This window comes from Oncorhynchus keta, chromosome 13 (genome assembly GCF_023373465.1).
Source record: "Oncorhynchus keta strain PuntledgeMale-10-30-2019 chromosome 13, Oket_V2, whole genome shotgun sequence".
Classification (NCBI taxonomy): domain Eukaryota; kingdom Metazoa; phylum Chordata; class Actinopteri; order Salmoniformes; family Salmonidae; genus Oncorhynchus; species Oncorhynchus keta.
In genome coordinates, this window is record NC_068433.1 from 39049695 (window position 1) to 39073797 (window position 24103).

Here is a 24103-nt window from a genome sequence, read left to right on the forward strand (position 1 = left end):
TACTGCTAGCACAGGGGACAGGCACTCTTTCTATGGAGATGACACTGTGTGTTTAGTATAGAAATGAGGCGTTTTTATTTTTATGCATTTTTTTTTGGGCGTGTTTACGACTGTTTTTATTGATAGTTGTTGATTGTGTGGTTGGGCATTTATGCGTTTGATTTTTGTCATGTTGCTGTTGAGGATTACTTGTCTGGAGGTCGTGTAGTGTATTTGTTGCTGGTGTTTTATTGTGTTTTCTGCTGTTTTTATTGATATTTGTGTGTGTGTGTGTGTTGAGTGCTCACTTCAGCTGAGGCCGTGTGTGTGTGTGTGTGTGTGTGTGTGTGTGTGTGTGTGTGTGTGTGTGTGTGTGTGTGTGTGTGTGTGTGTGTGTGTGTGTGTGTGTGTGTGTGTGTGTGTGTGTGTGTGTGTGTGTGTGTGTGTGTGTGTGTGTGTGATCGAGAGAGAGAGAGAGAGAGCGACGTACAGAGCCGCTGCCGTTGTGTGTGGGAGCCCTGTGTGTGGTTGTGAGAACCGTGGCTCAGCTGTAGCCACCAGAGGGCCTCCTAACTCGGTCCTATAGCCGCCCACTCTACTCTGCCACATCCCCGGGAGGCCTTTGACCAGGACACACTTCTTTAAAAGAACCAATCTGCATGATCTCTGTTCTGACTGCTGTCTCTCATCTGGCCTGTGGAATTAACAAAGAATTCATACATTTTTGTTGTGTAAATGTAGGTGCGTTTTTATTTTATTTTCTGTTGATGGGGTTGGCTTTATTGATTGCTGTGTGATATTTAGATGTTGACTGGGGCTGTTGTGTGGGAGCTGGGAGAGTCAGGCGCTGTTGGGGAGAGGAGTCAAGTGCTCGTGTCTTTTCATGGTGAATGATGGCTTTGACAGTTTGCCAAAAGAGCAGCGGTAGAGGTCGGGCTGTGCTTAAGGAGGCCAACGCCGCGGGTTTGGAACAATGCGTGTTTGCTTTTGTGTTTGGAACCCTGCGAGTGTGTGTTTGTGTGTGTTTGTGTGCGTTGTCTACTTGTAACGGTGTTAGTTTTTTTTGCTGTGTGAGAATGTTTCTATATTTTTACATGTGTGAGTTTGTGTCTGTGTGTGTCCGTGTTAGTGTGTGTGTCTGTGTTAGTGTGTGTGTGTACGCGCATGCTGGTGGAGGCAGCTGAAGCCCTGTGGTTAAGTTGTGCCGGTGTGTGTGTCCGATGGTGTGTGTGTGGGGGGGGGGCATCCAGTGTAGCAGAATGAGGCATGTCTTGCAGGCCTCCCCCCCACACCACGCCTAACCCCCCTGCCCCAGCTGGTGATTACAACAGCATCACGACACCATCGCCTCACCCCCTATTCATCATCACACTGCCTGTCTCTCTCCCTGCAGACGGCTGATTGGGGTCAGTTCTCTCCTTCTCTCATTATTCTTTTATGTTTTAACCTGTCCTACTGTGGAGGACTGCAGATACATACTGACCGTATATCTCACCATAGGCCTATATCGTGCTATAGGGCCCTGTGTGCCAAGGGCTAGAAATCTATCTGCGCTCATTCACTAGTGGCGGGTGTGTGGAGTAGAATAGAGGTGCTGGGACACATTTATATATTTTTTTTAATAAGTCAAAAGAGTAGAAACAATAGTCATCTATTTGTAAAAATGTTTTTATTTCACTGCCGTTTTACAGACGTACTGTTATTATTTTCTAAAATATATTATCATATTATAATGATGTTTCATGTTATTATTTCACTATGATGATTTTCTTCGAGCGCTTAAATCGCTTCAATCTAAAAACGCGAGAACAGATCTTCTAACTTTAGTCAGAAAGTCATTTACTGACAGAGGAAGTGGGAAGCCATAAAAGAGAGCCGCGGAGGGAAAGAGCACCGCAAGCATAAAGTATCCAGTTAAGTCGCCGAGACGGACACATTGTGAAGGGGAAATGTGGAGCGATGTGACAATCTTCTCCTGTAAAGAGCAGCTTTATTTCTGTGGAGAGACAGACACATTGAAATGAGTGGTCCAGCTAACAGGTCTCCTGAGGCCTTTTTTAAACAGAGTCCCTTGTGCTGTTAACTTCACACACTTCCTGTTCTGGGCGCTGGGCTCACATCGCTCTCCCTCTGGTCTGGTCTGTCTGTATGGAGAGGATACCTCTACCTTGGTTAGTATTGGTTAGCATAAGCTTACAGTTGTTTATGAGTGGTTAGTGGATTGGTATCAAGGGTTGTTTTGTGTGTGTGTGCGTGTGCGCGTGCGTGTGTGTGTGTGTGTTTTAACGTGATTTAGGTATGTGCTGATTTTTATCCGTACATACAGCACGGATTGTACTATACCGTGTGTGCATGAAAATGCTTATCTAAGTGTATTCCAGCACTTTTGAAGAGAGCCTGAGTTTAATTCTCTGACATACTTGTATTGGGAATGACATTGAGTGTTCCAGTGGGCATAAAGGGAGCTGATAGAATCTCCAGTCTCTCATCATGGTGCTAGAGAGGAGGATTAATAAGCACTGATGAATTCTCCACTGTCCCTTCGGGTTCAGCTGTTCCACGGTCATCGCAAACACACCACCGACAGCTATAATTAGAAAGACAGTATTTTAGCATTGTCTCTTTTTTTATTTGTGTTGATTTCCCTGAGGGACGCAAATCAGCATGTACATGAGAGCTTTTTGACTTTTTGGCCAAAAAGTAGGTGGGGAGAAGAAAACAAATTGTATTTATATGTGTTTTTAATTTTTTAATTTTGAACTTTTCTTCCCCAAATCAAAAACAAAATAGCCTTGAGATGGTTTCCATGCTTGCCTTTGCATTAATAGGAAGGGATTAAAAACATTTCACTAAACAGGTGGATCGCTAAGGTCAATGTCATTGCCAAGTAGTAAGCCTTTCTGAATAATAAATACGTCCGTGTCACAGCTGAATTTCAATCACACATTATGTCATCCTCTCATCACCATATTCCCAAGGTCTCCCTTAAATAGGCCTAATTTGATTTCAGATTGTAGATTAGATGTTCTGTGTATCTGATTGCAATTTGCCAGTTAGGCCCAGGTAGCCACACACTGATACATGTTACATTCAGCCTAATTACTATGCAAAACCATGATGATAAAAGCACTCAGAAATGTTGCTTGCGTGTTTTTTTAAATTAATTAAATCAACCTATGAGGCTGTGGTCGTACAAATGTATTAATATGCGATAAAAATGAGTGTACATGGTGCTCTGCATTGATCTGCTGGATCCATACCATAATGTACTTTAATAGAGCTGTTAGTTGATTGCAGTGGCCTATAATCTATATGGACTTTATCAGGAAAATGGATGACTGTAGAGGAAGGAAAGGAATATTTTTTATATTCAGATGAACTGTCCTGTTATGTACGGAGGCCAGGACCATTCACCTCAGCTCTAGTCCCCTGGCTGTCCCATACCAGTTTATCTGTCACCAGTACCTGATGCTCTGCCAATTTAAGGATTCCACACGGGCTTATTTGAAATAAATCACCCTTGTTTGAGCTATTTAAAATGGTCCATTTCCATGTTTGCGAAATGTTTATTTGGCCAATTTAAAAAAATATATATTTTAATCCCATAACACAAGGTGTCTATTCACATCTGTGGTTCCATCTGCGGCTCCAGTGCCACTGTGTTTGTGAACATGTGTATGTGTGTTATATACATTATGGGAACATCAGCACGTTCCTTACCGAGAACAGAGTTTAAACAGTCACTTAGTGTGTCTGGCCTCGGCTTGTTGGTTTTCACAAGTAAACACTCTCCATCTACTGCTGCAATACTAATGACAGAGAGCTCCCCCATCAGCACCTAACAAACAGACCTCTCTCTCTGTGTGTGTGTGTGTGTGTGTGTGTGTGTGTGTGTGTGTGTGTGTGTGTGTGTGTGTGTGTGTGTGTGTGTGTGTGTGTGCGTGTGCGTGTGTGTGTGTGTGTGTGCAGGGGGCCACTGGGAGTTTTAATTACTGTCAGTCAGGAGGATGCAGGCTCGAGACGCTTGTACACAACAGCTTGCCAGGGCTTCTGTTTTCTTCACAATCCATATTCTGGGTCTTTGCCTATAGGGAAAATGGTGGAGGTGGAGGTGGCAGTGATACATTAAAAAGTCACTGTGATGTGATGCTGGATGCTGTATATATCTGCTCCATCCCACCTCATCAGGACAAACAAAAAGAAGGAACCCCCCTCAGATGTAAATCTGGGCTTTGCCCTTGAGCATAATTGAAAGGCCTAATCACCCTGGTTTTCTCCCCTCTGGAGCCCGGTGAGGGAGGTGACTCTCATTTGCACTCTTACACAAAGAACCTCATTAGGTTTATCTTTACAGGCTGGCCCGACTGGAGTGTGTAAATAACACACCTCACCGTCAGTCTACCACAGACTACACTGTGTTTTCCGCCAGGTCTATGATAAAGGGTTTCTTCTTGAAAATGGACAGTTGGAAAGAGAAGGCTGTTGCATGTAGTCATCGTTCTAAATGGAGATAAGAGTGTTGGTTTGAAAGGCAGAAAGTGACAGGAACCCACAGTTTGTGTCTTACGTATTTCTTTTTTTTCTCTCCATCACTGTCTCCACAGTCGAAGGATGGCCCGTGCCTCCCTGCTCCATGCCCCACTTATTTATAGTGGGTAGAGCTATACATTTCATTTAGAATATTTCACTACTATCTCCCAGACGGTCCCTTAAGTACTGCACATACAGCCTGACATATAGACTCGTCCTTCTCCCCTCTATGTCGATGACACTCAAGATATAGGATGTGAATGACAGACAGGGCGACGTTGCTGCTGTTTGCTCCCCTCCCCAGACAAAACAGGTGTATTATTCTTTTATCTTTCTCGTCACCCCTCGCTTCTTCTTCTTCTTTTTTTCCTGCTTTAAACCTGGAGTGTCCATCTGTGTTTAAGACACGTTACATGTGGCTTCATGGAATTTACAGTGTGGCTCCCGCAGTAACTCCATTTCACGTCCTGGTCTCCTGAGACCCACGGAAATGTCAAGCTGCAAGGCTTTGAAAGAGAGACGAGGAGGAGAGAGGAATGGGGATGGAGGAGCGGGGGAGAGGAGAGAGACAGAAAAGGGAGAGGAGTGAAATCTGCTGGAAACAAACACTTATGAGCATTTTATGCTTGAGCAGCTGGGTGCAATTGTGAGCGGTGCGCGTGTGAGCGGTGCGCGTGTGAGCGGTGTGCGCTGCGCGTGTGGGTTGAGGTGCATCATGGGTGGAATACAGCAGATCAAGGGCAGGGTGGAGGACGGGGGGACCTGGTGGCAGGACAGTGTGTTCACCGTGTCACCGACGGTGTCACTGCCCACACACACACTCATGACAAGCTGCCACTCTCTCAGAGAACATGTGTTGATAAGGTCCAGAAAAGTAGTTAGCATTATATTTCTGAAGGTGCCATATTATTACGTGATGTTATGGTACTTAGCATTAGCAAGATGAGAGTAAGTGTAGGCTACATTCAAAACAGTAGTAGTGCAGCATTCATCTTACTCCATAGTGCTAGAATACTGCTAGGACTGCTGTAGGTTAGAGCCAGTGATTAGAGCCAGGGTTAACCTCTCTTTATAAATAAGACCCAGCCAGCCAGTGCAGGTCAGGATCAATGGCCACTTCACAACTCATTTCCTTTTATGCCTCCTAAACCGCCTTGCTCCGCTCTCTACGACCGGGAAAGAAATAGTGCTCGATCCATAGTCCTGGATCCGTAAAGCCCTCGGCTATTGCTACAGCTCAATGACCAACAATAATTTATTTGCAGATGGCTTTTTTTCGTCTCTCTAAGAATGCATGGCAGATTTTTCACCCCTTAACAATAATTGTATTGAAACAGGCATTCTGTCATTGTTTGTTGCCACACTCCCCTGTCATTGACTAACAATAGACTAGCAGGTCGTTAATACGGCGAGGTGGAGTGGCCAGTCACTGAAGGTGCATACATAATGCCTGGGTTCGTGATGTAGAGTATGCTGGGGGGGAAGGAAGTTTTTTTTGTAAACGTCCTTAAAGATGCAGTTGTAGAGAGTAATGCATTGCCGCTTGCCTCACACAAGCGATTCCCCAAAGCAAGTGGCTTAGACGTTTGATAGCCTGCGACACCGCTATCCATTTAACAGAGCTTAAAAATAACACATATGCATATGCCCTACGTCTTAAGCTGACAACCAAGAGGCAGGATTTGCTAGAAGGCAGCTTTGGAGCGTTGTGAATTTAACAAGCATGTCTGGTATTACAGTTTCTCTTCCGCTTTGGCCATGAATAGTCACAAATCAGCCTCCGAAACGCCTGCCTTGCCGTTGTTGTTTTTCCTTCCCTCCTGTAACAAATATTACAATTATCCAAATCTTGTTAAAGGGGATGGCTAGAAGTAGGCAGCTCCAGTGTCCGCGGTCCTTAGCCCTTTTCTTAACCCCAAGAGTTTCCACAATCCGTTGACCAAACACCAGATGTCAGCTAGCAGTCTCTGCTTCTTCTGTACGAACACTATCAGGTGACTCCAAACAGAATCTTCCTCCTGAATATGTGAACGGTCTGTTCCCCCCTGAAAGCTGTGGCTGGAAGCCTGCTAAGGGAAGGGATGCTCATCATCCACCCACAGCCTCCCAACCAACGCTGTATACATATGTAGTAGGGGCCTTTTTCCTCTCTCAGCCCGGCTGCTCTTCTCCTCTTCAGGGCTTTTCGAACAAACCCAGTAAATAAGCTCCTGCCTCACCTCGACCAAATACCCAAGAGGCTTTTCAAACAGACATACATGTCACTTAGCTCTGGCTTTACGGTCTGCCTTTCTCACTAGTGGGCTTTCGTTTGAAGCGCCCCTTGTTGGTCCAGAGGCCTTAGCCACTGACGTTCCCCTTCCATTTCCTCTCCTGTCATTCTGGCCCGGACGTCTTCATCACTTCGTCAGCCATTCTGGGTGTCTCTCTCGTCTCCTCTCGTCTGGTCTCGCCCCAGTTTAAGGGAGGCCATATGGAGGTAAGAGTAGAAGACCCACAGCAAAGGACCCCAGCCTTGCAGACCAGCCAGACCCTCTAAATGAAGCTGTTCTCTGTTCCCCATCCCCAGCAGCCTGCCAGTCCTCATCAAGGCCCTAACCACTGGTTATTTACCCGCACTGGGACAACTTAACTGGGGTTGAATTGATCAGTGAGAGCAGTGGGAAGCTGCTTCGTTGTTTCAGCCTGATAAGGGAAGGCTATGAGCATATGCAGAACATGCTTTGTGGTATGCGTAGCAGCGTTTCAAGCTCGAGTAGACACTAAGCTGATATTGGGTTTCACGCTTGAGTCTTTGTGCACGAGGCACCAATGAAAATGGGACGATTTGATTGTTTCTGCATATGCATTTATCAGAAGTTTACATGATAAATATACATTAGCTGAGTGACTTGGCCATGCGTGGGATTGTTTCAGTGATATTGCTGCTTTATGCGTTCACTTTCACCTGTTTGGACTTCATCATCCAATTCCCTATGAAAATGATAATCGTAATTTGCACAAATGTCAAATTTTTGTACCCCAACCGAGTTTCTGTCGTTTGTCAGCCATGGGCTTTTGTCAATGTTGTTAGAGTGCAGAAATATTGCTTCTTTGGTGCAAGTTTTTTATCATCCGCATAATTTCACAGTTGATTTCCTATATTTCAGACTTCAACATCGCAGTGTGTTTATCACTTTCTGCACGAACTTGAACTACATTATAGGTTCAACAGCATCACAGATATACAATGCATGATCATCTGAACAATGTTGAGGATTGAGACTCTTACAGTATGAAATCATCCCCCTTCCCCTTTTTCTATATTTCTATGCAGTAGCTCCTTCCTTCGCTATAAATTATCTGTCATTTCTTTTTGATGTAGATTCAAGTCAGAGTTTTTTTTTAATAACCAGTGTAATTGTGCCGGCCTTGTGTGGAGTGCTGTGGAGGGAGTGATCATGCTTTTGGCACATTTATCAAAGCCTTAAAAATACAAAATGCAAAAAAGCCCCCGCTTCTCACATGGACACACTAAGTGAGCGACACAGTGATACATTTTCTTGTTAGGAGAAATTACATCCACTGAGTTGAGTTACTTCAGCATGAAATTGAAAAAGAAGCATTTCTCCTGAATTTCCATTCTTGATTCAATGAAAGATGTAGATTAGAGAGAGAAGGAGGAAAAGAATGAAACTAAAGAAGTATGACTTTTTTCACGCTAGGAGGTTATTCTTATAAGCGTGTTATGGGATGCCGGTGAAAAAGGGTTTTTGTTTATGAGAGCAGGGGTATCGTCAGCCAGGTAGTGGTCTGAAACAAATATATTTCACGTTGTTCTTTTCCACCAGTGTGTGTGTGTGTTTGCGTACGCGCATGTGTGTGTTTGTGACTGCTTGTGTCTAGGCCTGCAGATGTGTTCACTGGTGTGTGTGTACGTCTTTATCAATGGGGCTTGTGCTCCTCTCATTTCCCACCTTAACCAGGCACAACTCTCTAGACGGAGCAGTGTGATGGTAGTGCTTCCAGAGCCATAGCTCCTCTCCTCCTCTCTCCCTCCCAGCCTTCCTCCACTTCCCAGCCTCCCTCCACCGCGGGCAGGGAGGCAGGCAGGCAGAGGCAGGCAGGCAGGCAGGCAGGCAAGACACTGATTGATAGACGCGGCGTGTCAGAGAGGAGAAGATAACTGTATCTATCGCAGCTCACTTAAAGGTCAGACACACGGAGTAATTGGAATATGCACAAGACAACTGGATGAGATAGAGTGGTGGGGATGGTACGTGAAGAGAAGGTGGTGTTGAAAGCGTAACTCCATAAGCAGGGAAACAGTTGACGGAGATGCATTGGCCCTCCACGGCTAGATGTAGTGGCCATTAACTTCAGTGATCTTTGGTGGAACCGGGCGTTCATTGAGATTGGGCCCCGGAGATCCATCACCCTAGCATCTCGGATGGGCCGGAGGCTCTTCCCATAGAGGCTAATGACAACACAGGACCCAGGTAATCGAACAGAAAACAACCACTTTCTGGCCACCGACAGTAGGTGAAGGTGTGCTGAGCCAATCAGTGCACAGTGTTGTCTTACTAATTCTTTCCTTGTTGTTTGTGCCGCCATTGTTGGTGAATTGGCTACAAACATGAGCCTATCCCAATACAACTGCTGTGTGCGCTCTATATTCCAGCCCATACACAGTACTAGCCTAGCTCCACACTCAGCCCAATGGCTATTGGGTTAGTCATGCAGTCATTAAGGTTAAGTCATTTACAGCTAAGGTCAGAGTTGCATTTAATCGACCCTGGAGGTAACACTTACCACACAACCTGAGCCCCAGCCAGGTCCAGACTCACTCTATTGACCTGCAGCATGAGAGCCTCCGAGGGGGTGTGATCAACTGGCTACAGCAAAGCACACTGGAGCTGATTATCCCCGTTGTCTAAAAGCTCCATTTCTGTGGAAGGCTAAGAGGCAAGGTTTCAATCTACTTAATGCCAAACGAAAGATGCTCTTGTCATTCATGGACAGTATATGATTCCTGGTTAAGTCCACTTTGGTTGATACCCAATGATAAGCAATAGGGGTGCGTCAAGGTGATTTGGTAATGATGGGTGTTAATAGGGGGGATTAAACCCTGCAAACAAGCTCAAGGATAGTTAGTTAATAAAACATTCAGATATGGGCCCAGGCCTGTTTTTGGCATTGGTAATAATGAGTTGGATGTGGTGAAGCTTTACTCTCATATTTTCATTTCAGTTAGATTTTGTTTACAGTCCTATTATGACTCAAGGTTTTTGGCAGTGTAGTGTAGTGTGTGTGTGTGTGTGTGTGTGCGTGTGCGTATGCGTATGCGTGTCCGCATGTGTGTGTCTGTGTGTGCATGCATGTCTGTGTGTGTGTGTTTATCATTTTAGGCATGTGTATTCTTATTGACATCCTGCACAAACACATCATCTTCCGTCGATGCCGTTGAAAGGTTCCCTGCACTCCTGTGCCGTAGTCAGAACGCTCGTAGCCTCCGGCCGTCCACTTTGGTGCGGGAGCCACTTAGTAACTCCCCGTCATTAAAGACAGACACAAACAGAACACTGATGGAGGAAAACAACTTAATTCTGTCTTCCCCTAGCGCTCAGAAACACACACGTTTTAGCTACAATCCAAATGCTTTCCAAGCATTGCTGTTTCCACTGGCCTGCCCTGCTCTAAATGAACTGTAGATGCTTTTCATGCAACGTTTAATAGTAGGTATTCTTCCAACTGTGTGATGTTCAGCCATCTGGAACTGTGAAAAGGAGATGGATCATAATCACTTGAAGGGGGAATCAAGTGAATCAAGTGTGTGGCTGAACCATTAAGAAGTGGTAGGGTGCAGTCAAACACAGGCATGCACATACACACACACCCCAACACATATACTGTATACCGGGGGGCAAAGTACAGCTTGCAAGACATAAAAAATATATATATATATATTTAAAATTTCCCCCAATTTCTAGGTATCCAATTGGTAGTTACAGTCTTGTCCCATCGCAAAGGTCGAGAGCCGTGGTCGAGAGGCAAAGGTCGAGAGCCGTGCGTCCTCCGAAACACGACCCAGCCAAGCCGCACTGCATCTTGAGACAATGCTCGCTTAACCCGGAAGCCATACGCACCAATGTGTCAGAGGAAACACCATACACCTGGTGACCGTGTCTGCGTGCGCTAGAGCTCGATGGGACAAGGAGATCTCGGCCTGCCAAACCCTCTCCTAACCCGGACGACGCTGGGCCAATTGTGCGCCACCTCATGGGTCACGGCCAGCTGTGACACAGCCTGGGATTGAACCCGGGTCTGTAGTGAAGCTTCAAGCAATGGGATGGAGTGTCTTAGACCGCTGTGATTTTAATTGATTTTAACAAACAATTTGTCCCCCCAAAAATGCAGCCCTCCGTTGAATTTCAAAATGTCAAAATCCCGATGTGACCCTCAAGCCAAAAAGTTTGCCCACCCCTGCTGTGTACACACACACTAGGCATGCACGTACGCACGTACACATACACTCACACATACACTCTCTCTCCACACACCTCCCTCAGGTGTAAGTGAAAGGCAGTCTCTTCTCTTTTTCATAGTAGATTGTGGTAGCTTTCAGTTGTTCAGCTGTAAAGGACTTCCCTAAGACGAGCAGATAAAAGAGCTGTCAATGGCCCATGAGTCACCTTATCTAAACCCAGTGATATATACTGCAGTTGAAAGTGAAGGCTTTACTAGAACCACCAGAAGAGAAGCGGGATAAATAGAATTTCATAAGGGAAGAAACAGGGAAGAGATGCATCGAGATGATGTCAGGTGGTTCTCTGACTCGCAGCAGTGTGTTTCGTGTGGTGTATAAGTTCACCTCACAGGTTGCTGGCAAACTGTAAACTATTATGCGCGCTCCATAGACACGATTTCCTTGTATTTGCACAGAATATCCATGACAGGAGGTGGGAAGTGTATGAATGTTTGTGGTTGCAGTGAACGATGGCAGGCTCGCTTTGTTTGGTGTGTTATTGCTGGCACCGTTTCTCTCTCCGCCAGGGCGGATGGATAGAATAGAATACTCTCTCTCTCTCCCTCCCTCTCTCTCTCTCTCTCTCTCTCTCTCTCTCTCCCTCTCCCTCTCCCCTCTCCCTCTCTCTCTCTCTCTCTCTCTCTCTCTCTCTCTCTCTCTCTCTCTCTCTCTCTCTCTCTCTCTCCCTCTCTCTCTCTCTCCACTGATGGGCTGAGTAGACCCATGTTTTGTCTCTCTCCCGAGCTGGAAAAATAAGTGTGAGGTTGCACAATGGAGCAGGATTCCATATTTTCTACCCCCCTCCCTTCCCCTATAAGTGCACAGCTTCCTGGGGTAGCAATGACTGAATTCATCTTCCAATTCACTGGGGAGGGCTGAGCTATGCCGGCTCTGTTTACAGTGGCAGAAAGTTAATATAAATTTTCATCAGAGGGGGAAGTTTACACATATGATTCTATTTGTCCTTCGTTATTAGCACCTGAGTCTGGGGCTGGGGAAGCATAATTGTCTACAGACACAGGCCAAATAGATGCAAGGGGAAGGCAAATAAGCACACCCCCAAAATCATTTCCATTGTTTGTGTGTTACAATCCCTCGCCCTGGGATTCTTAATCTAGAGGATCAATAAACAAGGAGAGAGAGGGAGGAGGAGAGAGAAAGAAGGGAAGAAAGAAAGAAGAATGAAATTGAAGGAATTCTTATAGAGAGAATTACTGAGTGAGAGATAGAGGGGGGATAAAGATAGAGAGGGAGGGGGAGGAAGAAACAGACAGAACGAGAGAGAGAGAGAGAAACGGACGTAGAAAGAGAGAGACTTTTGCTCTGTTAGTAGTGAGTCGTGGCACCAGACGGAGGAAGCAGAGCAGAGCAGCACACAGAAGCCCATTGTTCTGCTGGTTAGCTCGCCTTTCCGTCCTGTGGCTGAAGCAGATTCTCGACGGACTGCTCCCTCGCTCTCTTGCTCCTTCCACCTTTGCAGACTCTGTTGATTTATTGACTCATACATAAAAATGCTCATTACTCCCACATCCTCTCCCCCACCTCTACTGCTCAGGTGTGGTGTGTGTGTGTGTGTGTGTGTGTGTGTGTGTGTGTGTGTGTGTGTGTGTGTGTGTGTGTGTGTGTGTGTGTGTGTGTGTGTGTGTGTGTGTGTGTGTGTGTGTGTGTGTGTGTGCTTGCGTGTGTGCGTGTGTGTGTGCTTGCGTGCTTGCGCGCGTGCTTGCGTGTGTGCGTGTGTGTGTGCGCGTGCTTGCGTGCGTGCTTGCGTGTGTGCGTGCGTGTGTGTGTGTGCGTGCGTGTGTGTGTGCACACGCGTGCGTGCGTGCGTGCGTTTGTCCCTCTCCACAACAACCCGTAGAAAAACACTATCCTCTGATTCCACAACAAGCAGTTCTTTTTCCCCCCCAAGTATGAGACAATGGCATGATTTATTTGTGTGAACTCTCTCTCCCCTCCCTCCGATGCTGATCCACCAACTCACTGACTTTTGTTTACCTCTTGTTTGTTGGGCCTTAGTCAAGCTCTCCGCTCCATGCATCTGTGTCCTCCGACTCTGCTACAGTTTGTTCCTGTAACTCCAGTCTGAAAGGTGTCGTTATTTTCCCGTAATGGTTTCTATTTTGAGGAGCCAGTCAAGCAGAGTGCAGGCGAATCCCCCTGTATTGTGTTGGAATGGGCTTTGTGGAGCTGGGGGTGATAAGGGAACCACTGCCAGGTATTGTTGAAGCCACTGGTGCATTACTGTTCTGGGTGACCTTTTATGAAAGGGATACAAATCTTTCTACTCCTGCTAGTAAGTCACTTCAGTTAGGGGAATCAATACGAGGATACACCAGACAACCAGACAGAGGCTTTGGTCCTGTGTCAGACTAATTGGACGATTTTGTGTACAGAATACACAACACACTTTGTATGCAGATGTCATTCATGCGTCTGTCTTCCTGTTTGATCCAGTGAAAGACTTCAACAGGATTCCAATTCCATCGTTACGACGGCACCAGGTCACACTTTGCTTGTTTTCATGAAAGTCCATCCACTTCTGCATTCATGAACTGTGTAGAATGTTTTTTATCCCCCTCTTCATCCCACCAGCCCCTCCAAGGAAGCCTTAGCCTCTGTTCTATCCTGAATCCACTAACATAACGCAATGTGGTGTCAATATTTTGCTGCGTAGTGTCAGGCCCTCCTATGCTATCTACTGCAGCCGTACCGCCGGCAGGCCGCAATCCAATCAGCCCCTGTTTGTTTGTTCAGCTTAAACTGTTTGTGTCTTGTTTTCCGCGGCATGCGACTCCCCTCTCTCTCCTGGCTTGAAAAAGTGTTGCACTCGTCTTTTTTTTGTCCTCCCCCTCTGTCTGTTGTCGAGCTGTGTTTCCCGGTAGCAGTGAAGGGAGGGTAAGTGGAGATAAGCCCAGGGTCTGGTGTCTAGTAGGACATGTCTGCTTGGAGATGTTCTGGATGACAGAGTCTTGTTGAACAGCAGCCCTCTGCTCTGCACAGAGGATGGGGACTACTGTTACACACACACACACGCACGCGCGCGCACGCACGCACACACACACACACACACACACACGCACACGCACACGCACACACACAGTAAGGAAGTAGCATCATACAGGTACTCTACATTCTTTAATGACTAGAACGTCCACCACCTGTGCAGTTCAGGAAGTGACATCCCCAATCCAAATACAATGTCACGGTTCCTTTTGATATACCGTAATTCTGATTTCAGGGTGCATTTCATACAGTCACTAGTATACGTATTGGAACGAGTGGCATTCCTTCAGATGACTTATTTCTCCCTGGCCTAAGATAAAACACAGTCACCATAAGCAATCTGTAGATTTGTAATGGTGTGGCCAGTCATGACGAGCCGCTAATGTATTTCATGCTTGTTTAAGATGTTGGAATGCCCCCCCCCTACCCCCCACAAAGGTGCATTGTGATGTGTTCCTTATTACCTCTCTGCATTAAGTCTAAACACAGGCTGTGGACTGAGGGGGGGGATATGGCTGACATATGTTTCTTTAGGCTGTCTCTCTCCTCTTTGCAGTGATCTCTGCACGCCTATTCATGTAGCAGGGGGGAGTGCCTGTGTAAACATTCTAGTTTCTCCCTCCGTTTCGCATAATAGTTGCCTGAATTCATTTCTCCTGACCTGGCTATCTGAAACCAATTACACCACATCCATTTGGGCTGAATCTTATTTTCCTAAGGATCAGTCGGTGGAGCCGTAGCCTTTTCTGTGTGTGTGTGTGTGTGTGTGTGTGTGTGTGTGTGTGTGTGTGTGTGTGTGTGTGTGTGTGTGTGTGTGTGTGTGTGTGTGTGTGTGTGTGTGTGTGTGTGTGTGTGTGTGTGTGTGTGTGTGTGTGTGTGTGTGTGTGTGTGTGTGTGTGTCTCAGTATGTGTGTGTGTGTTTATTTTTTTTGTCTTCTATCCCCAGCGATGGATATCAACATCAAATATGCCGTTCTGAGTGCCTTGTTATTTATGTTAGAGCCAGAGCTCTTTCGCAGGCCCCTTACAGCCGTCTCAAGAATGCGCGACATTGTTCTGTTTATACAGTGTGTGCATTAACAGACAGGAGATGTCATTTTCCGTGCATAGCAACCCAGGTTAAATAGGAGGACAGCTCTGTATGTTTTGTCTGTGCGCCGTCGCGAGTCTTCAGCAAAAACTTTTGATGACTTTTCTTGGCATGCCTGCTTTGTATAGTCAGGCGGAGAAGAGACGAGAAGAGAGGAGAGGGGGGAGAGAGCTCTGTGTGTGTGGAGTTAGGCCAAGTCTATATGGATGGTGAAAACGGATGGCTGCTTTCCCCCAGTAACGACTGAATATTCAGAAATACTGACAGTAGGAGAAACGTAACCTCGGCTACGCCGATGACTTTCCTGTCAGTTTTAAGGCCTCGCAAACTCCCGCGCTGCTTCCCGACAGCGGGGCTGTGTTGATGCGGAGTGCGTGAGAAAAGTACAATTCTAGATTGTGACCAGAGTTCTCCTCTAATAAGCTTGAATCGAGTTGAGCTGTACACTCCCAGTCGCAACGCCGTCAGGGCCGATATCGAAAGCACCATTAAAATGGCTCATTCCCTGTCCTGTTCTCCTCCTCTTCACCTCTGACCCCTTGTCTTGTATTGAGTGACTTTCTTGTCTCTGTTTTTCTACAGTTCAGCGGAAAACAGTCCGTGTTGATTCCAAGGACAGAGAAGCATTTCCTCCTGCTGATTCACACTGCAGGGGGCAAAACAACCCCAGCCACTCGGTAGTGGTTCTGTTTGGTACTGTATTGTGAATCAGGCATCAGTGCTGGACTTGGGTCTCAGAAAGTAGCCCAATGTCACTGTCAAATGTAGATTCGTTGGAGCCACATTTTAGTACTACCCTGATTTCTCGGAAGTGTCGAAACCGGGGAAAGTTGTTTATTGTTCACATTTGTTCCGTCACACAAATGCGAACATCATTTAAAATCGGAAACCAAATCTGAATTTCTCCTTCATTCTAAAAGCCCAAGCAAAGCGTAGAAAGACCGACAAACAGTGACAGAGGTAGTACTGCCAACCCTGGTAGATGTTGGTGATTTTTTTTGTCTGTCTCTGAGTTTCTTGTGAAGTAGAAGGCCATGGCTCATCACACTGGTGGGTTTCAGCTGAGGCTGAGGCTGAATCTGAGGCTCGTCCTTCTGAGGTAGACGGATCAATGCAAGTTAGAACCCAGCGCCACTGCATTGTGTTTGTTTACCTTGGTTCAGCGCGTCTGGCTCCTGTGAGCTTCCAGCAGACAGACTGGCAGCCCCAGCCCTCCCCGGCCCCAGCCCCCTTGCTCTGTCTTTTCATAATTGATCAGGGGGATGGCTGCCGTCCCAGAGGGTTAAGACGCGGCAACCCTTGCTCCCTCTCTCTTTCTGTCTCTCTGGCTCTTCCCTCTCTCTCTCTTTCTCTCTCTCTCTCTCTCTCTCTCTCTCTCTCTCTCTCTCTCTCTCTCTCTCTCTCTCTCTCTCTCTCTGTCTCTCTCTCTCTCTCTCCATCTCACTCTTGTCCCTCTCTCTCTCTCGTCTGTCTCTCTCCCTCTCTCCTCTCCCCTGTTTGCTCAGCATCTCAATGTACTAGTTCAAACATTGTTCACACCAGCTGGCAGTGCAGTGCCATATGCACATCCTGTCAAAGCAGCTGTTGTCATGGATACTGGCAAGCACCAGGAAAATAAAACAAGGCCCCATGATTCTCAGGGAGGAAGAAGTGTCACTCTCCATCTGAAGGAGATTTGTTTTTTCCCTTCTTCTTCTTCTTCTTCTTCTTCTTCTTCTTCTCCTTCACTCAAAAATAAACACCTGTGAAGGTGTTGTGTTGTTTTTGTGTTTTTAACGGTATGCTTCTGTTTTACTTTTGGAAGGATATTTATTCTACAGTATGCTGCTGCCATCTGCTCTCAATGGCCTTTCTGGCATATTGACTTTCGTCAGATGTGGAGGAGTAGGTAGCCATCATACCATATGAGTTTTGTACTTGTCAGACATACAACCGAGGCCCATGTAGTGTACTGTATCTTCTCATCGCACCCTGAAAGTGTCTGGGAAATCAAGCCTGTCTATAAATCTATCAGTCATGTCTAGGTGTTGATGATAGATGTTTAACATTTCCGGAGTGTGATTTTATAATTCTCTCTGCCATGTAAACAGCATGTGAGCCAATTTAATCTGGCAGAGAAAGGGCTTCTCTCTCTCTCTCTCTCTCTCTCTCTCTCTCTCTCTCTCTCTCTCTCTCTCTCTCTCCCTCCCCTCTCTCTCTCTCTCTCTCTCTCTCTCTCCCCCCCTCTCTCTCTCCCTCTCCCCCCTCTCTCTCTCTCTCTCTCTCTCTCTCTCTCTCTCTCCCTTCCTCCCTCACTCCCTGTCTCTCTCTCCCTCGCTCTCCCTCTCCCTCTCCCTCTCTCTCTCTCTCTCTCTCTCTCTCCCTTCATGCACATAAGCAGCGTTAATGCATAGTGTTAAACCTGGCCTCCTAGTTAATTCACTCCAAAGGTAATCTGATGTTGATTTTGTCAACTTTAATTACGGCTTCTAGGAACACTCCACATCGCCTGCCTCTACTTCAGATTGATATTATGAATATGCAAATGGACTAGTAATTTGCCGAGAAGTGGATATTTCAGTTGAGCACACACTAGACAGGTCAATTCTACTGACGCCTTGCTTTTTTTTCTCCAACCGCCTCTTCAAGGGTGCTTTAGACAAACTGTATTTATCCTTGATCATGGCTCTGTGTGAATTATCACAAAAATGGATCTCTGGCGTACTGTAAGCCATGTCAGAGAGTGTCGCTGAAAATATTGGACAATATTTCTTGACAGATTTTGGCTAATTTAATAGCTTGTATTCATATTTTCAGATGTTATGGTTGGTTGTCATCCCAAAGAAATCTAATGTTATCTTTTGTCTCTTTGTCTCTCTCTTCTGTTTTTCTCCCCCTCTCGTTGTCTCCCCCTCTCTTTGTCTCCCCCTCTGTCTCTTCCCCATCCCTATCTCTCCCTGCTCTCTCCCCCTTGTCTCTCTCTCCCTATCCATGTTCTCTTCTCTTTCTTCCTCTCCAGGCCCTACAAGCAGCGAGGCAATTACTCTTACAACAGCCAGGCAGTGGCCTGAAATCTCCAAAGAACAACGACAAACAGCGTCCATTGCAGGTGAGCAGCATGGTCACTAATCTCTTAAATCCATCCATAATACATGCTGTCTCGGAAAGAAGATTTCCTCTGCTCCACAAGTGTGTTTGATTTGGCAATGCAATTCTGGAACCTGTCATTGGAATTCGCAAACCTGGGACAGCCTGTCCTCAAAGCAAAGCGAGCTGTTTTATACACAAGGAAACAAATCGATTTGTCAGCCTCTGTTTTTCCAACGTTCGGTGGTCAAATCTCCACACATTGTCTTATTTTTATATCTTTCACCAGATGTAATAGAATTAGGGTGGGGGTGAAAGACGATCAAGTATTCTGAAGCATTTTCTTTCTTTGTGTGAAGATAAAAGTTATTGTATGGAATGAAACGCAAACGATATGAAACGCAACACTTTTCCACAATTGATCCATACTATTGCAACGCCACCAGGTCCAGAGGTGACTTGCATGCACAACGCGTCCGATTGAATCCAGGGGGTTGTCCAAGGCAACTCATTTTAACTAGCTGTCATTTGAACTCCTCAACGCTCATTTTGCCTTATCGATTCATAGCCACGGTCTATTTTGGTTGTCAGCGGTTTGCATGAAGGGCACAGTCACACGGCATCATCTGCTCCTGTCTTCCTTCACTCCTCCCCGTTATTCTCTCCTTTATCCCGGTTTCTTCCTTCTCTCCATCCACAGTCACACGGCATCATCTGCTCCTGTCTTCCTTCACTCCTCCCGTTATTCTCTCCTTTATCCCGGTTTCTTCCTTCTCTCCATCCACAGTCACACGGGGGATCTATCACTCCGCTCATTTAATCAACAATGAGACGGTTATTTGCTCTGCTAGCTTCACGGTTACGTAAGCCTCTTGACATCTGCGACTGCTTCTCAAGTTTTTTTTTTTTTTTTTTTTTTTTTGTCAGGGAGGGTTCAAATTGAAGTGCGAGAGTGTGTGCCCTCCACTCGGCTAATAAGTGCTATCAAGGAGCACTGGTTTACCTCATTACTAGCCCTGTGCATTTAATGAGAGATGGGGGAAAATTGGCTTTAACCTCATCGTTAACATTTTTTCGCAGAGTCTTAACAATGGCGACACCTTCGATTGGAGTCACACTCCTGTGTACCTCATTACATGGTGGCGAAAAGATAAAGGTGCAAGCAACGTCCTCACACTTTCTTTTTCATTGAGATAATTCAAGTCGAGGACATGTGCCCGTGTCGAGAAGTGTTAATATTACCAGGCTCGTTCATTCAAGGATCATTTTTCTTTCGTGCTTCACGCAAAGAAATGAGCATTGCTGGCAGTTTGAAGATATTAATTGTTTATCAAACAAAAGCACTCTATTCTCTATTTCTGTACAGTATTGTTAGGTCCATAGCGTTTCACCAGTTGGGCGCACTGCATACAGAAAATGATGGATTTCACAACCCAGTGAGTGATCTGCAAATTGCTGTACTTGTGCAATACTTGTGGGGAATAGTATTGGATGGGGGGGTAAGTCTCTGTGATAGCGCCAGCAGCAGGTCCATGACCGATCCACAGGCTCTAATAACAGCAGAGAGAATGGTAAATATTGAATATTTACATTTGCTTACTCCCATCCTCTCCTCATGTTAGCGATATGAATCAATATGAATCGGGGGCCGTGTGAGCAGCGTGTAGTGACTCTAGTTAATCCATCTGTTGATCCGGCCTTTATTGACGTCTTCACCTCTTTGTTTTAAGTTGTCCGGACAGAAAGTCTTTGTAGAGCGGTAGTAGGCTAGCCCGTTGTGTTCAGGTGTATATCAACTCGACACCACGTTGCTTTGATTGTTGCTTTAGCTGTGCGGTTTTATTTCCCGAGTCCGCCATTTTGACTTGTCTTTCTATTGTTAATAATGAATATTTGGATCGTAGTCAAAAGGCACGATAAGTAGTACAGTATGTATGCTGTACGCGATAATGTAACTATTCAGGGCCCACGTCGCCCAAGAGATTCGTAATAACACTGTCAAATGTTCATATGGAACACTTTTATCGATCTTCCAATTGAGTTTACCCAACAATCTAGCTTTTATTTACCTGGATTACAAGGCCAAAAAGCTCCATGTCTTCCACGCTTCAATAGCACCTGTCGTGATTGAGTCACCAGCAAAACCAAATGCATGTGTTCCTCTGCAGGTATCAGAGAAATTGATCCCCTTGTCTTATTAAAGCAGCTAGAAACATGGAATGGATTAATATGAGTGTGACAGGCCTGCTTACTGCTTATACACTTCTAAGTCACTGATAAAATCCCAGCGTTTTCCAGTATTTAAGAGCAGGGAAGACAAAATACACTGTAGATTATTTAGTACACAAGCATATAAATGCATCAGCTCGCAATTTTAATTACTTGTATTAACGGCTAAAGGCTCGCGCCTGACTAATTCTATCCGGTGGTTCATCGCGGTGTTGACGCGGCGACACAAGCTGCTTTTCCACATTTGCGTAATGTGACAGGTCTATCATTACCCAGTAAGCCCATGGGAGCGCTCAATAAACACCTATTTCTCCCAGTAAATCCCCTCGCCTTCACCATGCTGCTTACAAGGATTTCCCAAGGCACACAACACCCTCTCGTCTCTGTTCTACTGTTATACCCTCCCTCTCACTGTGGCAATATCTATCTCCCCGAACGCATTTATACACTGACATTTGGAATACAAATAAAGAGACGGGCGAGATGACGAATAGGGAAGGGAGGATTACCGAGGCCTTTGCAGTCTGACAATTGTTCTCCCGAACCAAATCACCATCTCAAGTTGTCAGACGCCGTTGATAAGGCCCTTGGTAGTTTGTTTGTTTTCTATTGTCTGATTCCCTCCTCCCTTGATGTGGGCTGGGCCCTGGCCGCCTTAGCGATCCGCCTGGGACGTATGTGCCTTTAACACGCTGGGTACACCACAAAGCCTGGCACGGTGACACATGTATAACGTGTGCGCTGAACAACGATGGCGCCGCGCCGTCTGGTAGGCACGTTAGGTGTTTTCGGGGGGGGGGTTGAGTAAACAGCTGTATATGGGCTGGATCAGCGTGTACAGGTCAGGGAGTGAGGGGCTGCCATGGCGGTAGGACATGTCACATTGATGAACACAGCATAAAGAAGGTGGGGGGTGATCAGCTGACCTACTCTGAAGACCGTTGGAGAGGGTTGACCAAGCCCAACACACACACACACACACACACACACACACACACACACACACACACACACACACACACACACACACACACACACACACACACACACACACACACACACACACACGGTGTGAGAGGCGCATTAACGAGGTGATCGCACCGCACTGTAGATTAACAAAGGAGGTCTTCACTCTGTGTGTCAAAGACACCCCGTGGTGGAGTCGCTAGCTCGGCCCTCCATGCCTCTTCAGATTATGCAACCCAGACAATAGATCAGTGCCCGAGGTTAAAATTGGATTTGCCCCTCAGCTCTATTAGCATAAAAGACATAGGAAGACTCTCTAGCCCCTCCCTCGTTGACTTTCCCTGACTCTCTAGTAGTTGACGGTTAACCATCAGCCATGCAAAACCCGAGCCGTGACAGGTGTTTTCGAAAGCAGTTTCTCTTTAATGCAATGTTGCCAAGGAGTGCGCCAACCAACACTATGTCGTGTTTTTAAGGCAGTTTAACGGTAATGACACCAAGTATCATGCCACCAAATCCACCTGGTACGAACATACAGTACAGTGGTTGAACTCTGAACCGTGTAAAATGACTGACTGTTCCAGGTTGGCTGTCGGTTGGTTTTATGGATGAGAGGAGCTGTATTATAAATATGATGTTGGCTCTTGCCTTTCTACGTGGTTTAGTGACTCCAGATCTGTCTCCCAATCAGACTGTGGGCACTGGGCCATCCTGTGGGTGTCACTGCTTTAAAGGTCGCCGCCATACATCTCATCACAGTGAAATATCCCTACGCCCCTTTCCTTAACATTCATCTGACTATAGTCCCCCATCTGGAACACGGAACACTGAGAAAAGGCTACAGAGACATTGGTGGATAAGGTAGGAAACGCAGGCTGAGGATGTTATTTTACATTTACATGTATTAATATCTATCTGCTCTGCATTCCCCCTGGTAGTGGAAAGGATCTCAAAATAGGAGAGAGAAAAAATTATCACAGCGGAAAAACATTTTGTTATTATTCATGAAGAAGCCTTCTGTTGACTCTTGGAGAAGGAGGAGAGAAAAAAAAGTGTCAGCACATTTTTACTCAAACACCCTCGGTGACTGCATGCTTTTGTAACAAGAAAACAAGATTTTATTCCCCCCTCCCCTCCCCTCTGTGTTAGTTACACACACCTACAGGACAAGATTGCTAAATTGCGAGGACAGAGGAGGTTCATCATTGTGATGCAAAAGAAGTTGAAATATGACCCCAAGGCAAGCGGCGGGCAGAGGAGAAAAAAAACATGAAGAAAAAGTGCTCCATCCCCAGACCTTTGATGTAGCAGCAACAAATGTACCTTCTGACAGAAGATGCATGGAAGCAATAAGCGAGTTTATACCAGACCCTTACACATGCAATCTGATTATTCTGGCCCGGGTGTTAATTGGATACTACCTGGCAGATCTGATACGAGTAGCAGCCCTGGTGGTGGGAAGCATTTCCAAGTGATGAACTATAATTCACTGAGCTGCTTGAAGCACTTGTAATTTAGAGCGTGTCATTTGATGAAGCGGCTGATCCAGTGGTCTCTGTAGTACCTGGGACATCGCAAGGCAGACTTGCTGTTCCCTCCAAGAGTACCAGCTACTACGGCACACACCAAGACAACTGGTAGGAAACCCGTTCGGAAATACCAACTGGGAAAGACAGTATAGTGTGCTAGTGTGATAATACAGTGTGTCTGCTCCTCTCCACTAGCCACTGGAGGCTATAAACACTATTATAGACACTGTTGTAGTGACATACTACAGTACAGTACAGCACAATACATGTCCTCCACTTTATCAATGAAAAGGGAATCAGGGTTATCTACACATAGATAGATATGTTTTGAAGGACCCCTGAGCCTACCATAACCCCCCTCCCCAACTGTTTTATTAGATGACTTCATGCCATTGGTGTCTTTATGTTTTGATAGATTGCATGTCCCATACTGTGCTGATTTGGGAAAACATTTTCTAATTTACTTAGCTCTAGTCCTGACAATCTGGAGTAGTGATCTCCTAATCCGAAGTGTGTGTGTGTGTGTGTGTGTGTGTGTGTGTGTGTGTGTGTGTGTGTGTGTGTGTGTGTGTGTGTGTGTGTGTGTGTGTGTGTGTGTGTGTGTGTGTGTGTGTGTGTGTGTGTGTATGTGTGTGTGTGTGTGTGTGTGTAAATGAGCAAGAGCCATTACATTATGTGTAACACTATGCCCACTTCTCTGAGAAGTTCTGAAAAGTTAGCAACGCTTGCAGATAGGGAAGGAGGCCTGGGAGGAAGCCTTGGTGGTCTGGCTGTGAAGTAGCTCCCTATCAATAAGAGCCATGCCACCATTGGCAGTAATTGGTTAGTAAATGAGCAGTGTCAGCTGAAAGGGACTGGAGGGGTCAGAAGTTCAGCAGCTCAGAGGGAGTCTGTAGTTTGGGGCCCATGGCCCCTGGGGAGCCCGGGATTGAGATGAATTAGTGGGGGACACTGGAGGAATTTCATCCTCTCTCTCTCTCTCTCTCTCTCTCTCTCTCTCTCTCTCTCTCTCTCTCTCTCTCTCTCTCTCTCTCTCTCTCTCGATCCCCTCTCTCTATCTCTCTCTCTTCTCTGGGCTGAAATGGTTCTAACACCTTAATTAACACTGAAGCTTGTCTCTGCCAAGCAGCTCAAGTAATTACCACCTTACGCCCCTCCATTTCTCATTTTATTTATCTTAACAGTATCTGTGGCAGCACTGAGACC

General features: G+C 46.0%; 1 protein-coding gene across 19 annotated transcripts in view; it reads left to right on the forward strand.

Annotated features, from left to right (window-relative positions):
• LOC118392778 (forkhead box protein P2-like) overlaps nt 1-24103 on the forward strand; it is a 115423-nt gene that overhangs the window by 50058 nt on the left and 41262 nt on the right. For 18 of the 19 annotated variants that reach the window (XM_052460110.1, XM_052460121.1, XM_052460126.1 and 15 more), the window contains one exon: nt 18106-18195. In XM_052460110.1, coding sequence (XP_052316070.1) covers nt 18106-18195 — 90 coding nt within the window. Of the gene's footprint in view, nt 1-590; nt 717-18105; nt 18196-24103 lie in introns of those variants that run through there. The other variant, XM_052460124.1, reaches the window with a different exon arrangement.